General features: G+C 65.0%; 1 protein-coding gene across 1 annotated transcript in view; it reads right to left on the minus strand.

Moving 5' to 3' along the window:
* NOB1 (NIN1 (RPN12) binding protein 1 homolog) overlaps positions 1-1,119 on the minus strand; it is a 17,736-nt gene that overhangs the window by 13,964 nt on the left and 2,653 nt on the right. Inside the window, exons 2-6 of the mRNA XM_035898038.1 lie at positions 1,103-1,114; positions 960-1,031; positions 715-852; positions 401-619; positions 1-54 (exon numbers count right to left, since the gene is read on the minus strand). Coding sequence (XP_035753931.1) covers positions 1-54; positions 401-619; positions 715-852; positions 960-1,031; positions 1,103-1,114 — 495 coding nt within the window. The remainder of the gene's footprint in view (positions 55-400; positions 620-714; positions 853-959; positions 1,032-1,102; positions 1,115-1,119) is intronic.

Raw genomic sequence — 1,119 nt, forward strand, 5'->3', positions numbered from 1 at the left:
GATCAGCATGCCGTTCACCGCCAGCACGTGGAGGCCCATCTGCAGCAGCATGTTCTGCAACGAGGAGGGAGAAAGCGGATGCCGTGAGCTGGGGCTGCCAGGAGCTTTAACCGGGGTTTGCCAGCCCAGGCAGCGAGAGGCTGACGGAAGCAATGCCAAGGGGCTTTGCAGAGGCCTCTGCAATGGAGAGACCTGCCGGCTTTTAAGATAAAAGGAGCTGTCACAAGATGGTCTCACCCTGTCCAGGGTACTTGGCGATGCGCTCCTCTGTCTCGGTGTGCTGGTTTAACCAGCCCAGAGGCTTTGAGTAATGCGAGAACCTGCCCTCAGCCCACCCCGCTGGCCCCCCGTGCTCCTGAGGCTGGAGCCAGTCCCGTGCAGGGCAGCAGCCAGCACCCACCTGCATGGCAAAATCAGTGGTGACGCAGCCGACCTGGACGCCGACGGGAGCAGTGTCACAGTGCCCTGTGTCCTGCTGGACCTGCTTGAGGTTGCTGGGTGTTATCCAACCCTCGTCATCACTCTCCTCCTCATCCTCCTCTTCCTCAGCACTGGCCCCATCCTCAGAGCTCTGGTGCTCCTCAGCGGTCTCTGGGCTAATGGAGATGGCCTGAGCTTTCTGGGGTGGGGAAGAGTCAGCTGTGGCACATGCCACGCTCCCGGTCAGGCACCAGGGTAGCAAGGAGAGCGAGGAGAGGGGGCCCTGGGTCTCACCAGCAGCTCCTGCAGCTCCTCCTCAATGCTGGGCAGGGGGGCTCGCCAGTAGAGGAAGGAGCTGAACTCGTCGCTCTCAGATGGGCCTGTGCTCCTCTCGGGACTGGGCTGATGCTGGCCTTTCCCCGGGCGCTTGTGCTGTGGGGGGACACAGGACAGGGGATCCCTCACCCGCTGCTGCCTCTGTGGGGCTGCGTCCCTGTCCCCAGCGCCTCACGTCGGAGCGCTGCGCCCCCATCCCTTACCTTGGTGGGCAGATGGAAGCCAGCGAGGTGCACGGGGGCCTCGGGGTGCTGCGGCGTGGAGCTGAGCTGCACCTGGGGAGGCAGCACAGGGGGTCGGTGGGGCAGCCCAGGACCAGGGCCCCATCCCCGGGGCTGGGCCCTGCCTTGCCCTGGGGCTCCC

This window comes from Egretta garzetta, unplaced genomic scaffold (assembly GCF_000687185.1).
Source record: "Egretta garzetta isolate BGI_Z169 unplaced genomic scaffold, ASM68718v1 scaffold67, whole genome shotgun sequence".
NCBI lineage: Eukaryota > Metazoa > Chordata > Aves > Pelecaniformes > Ardeidae > Egretta > Egretta garzetta.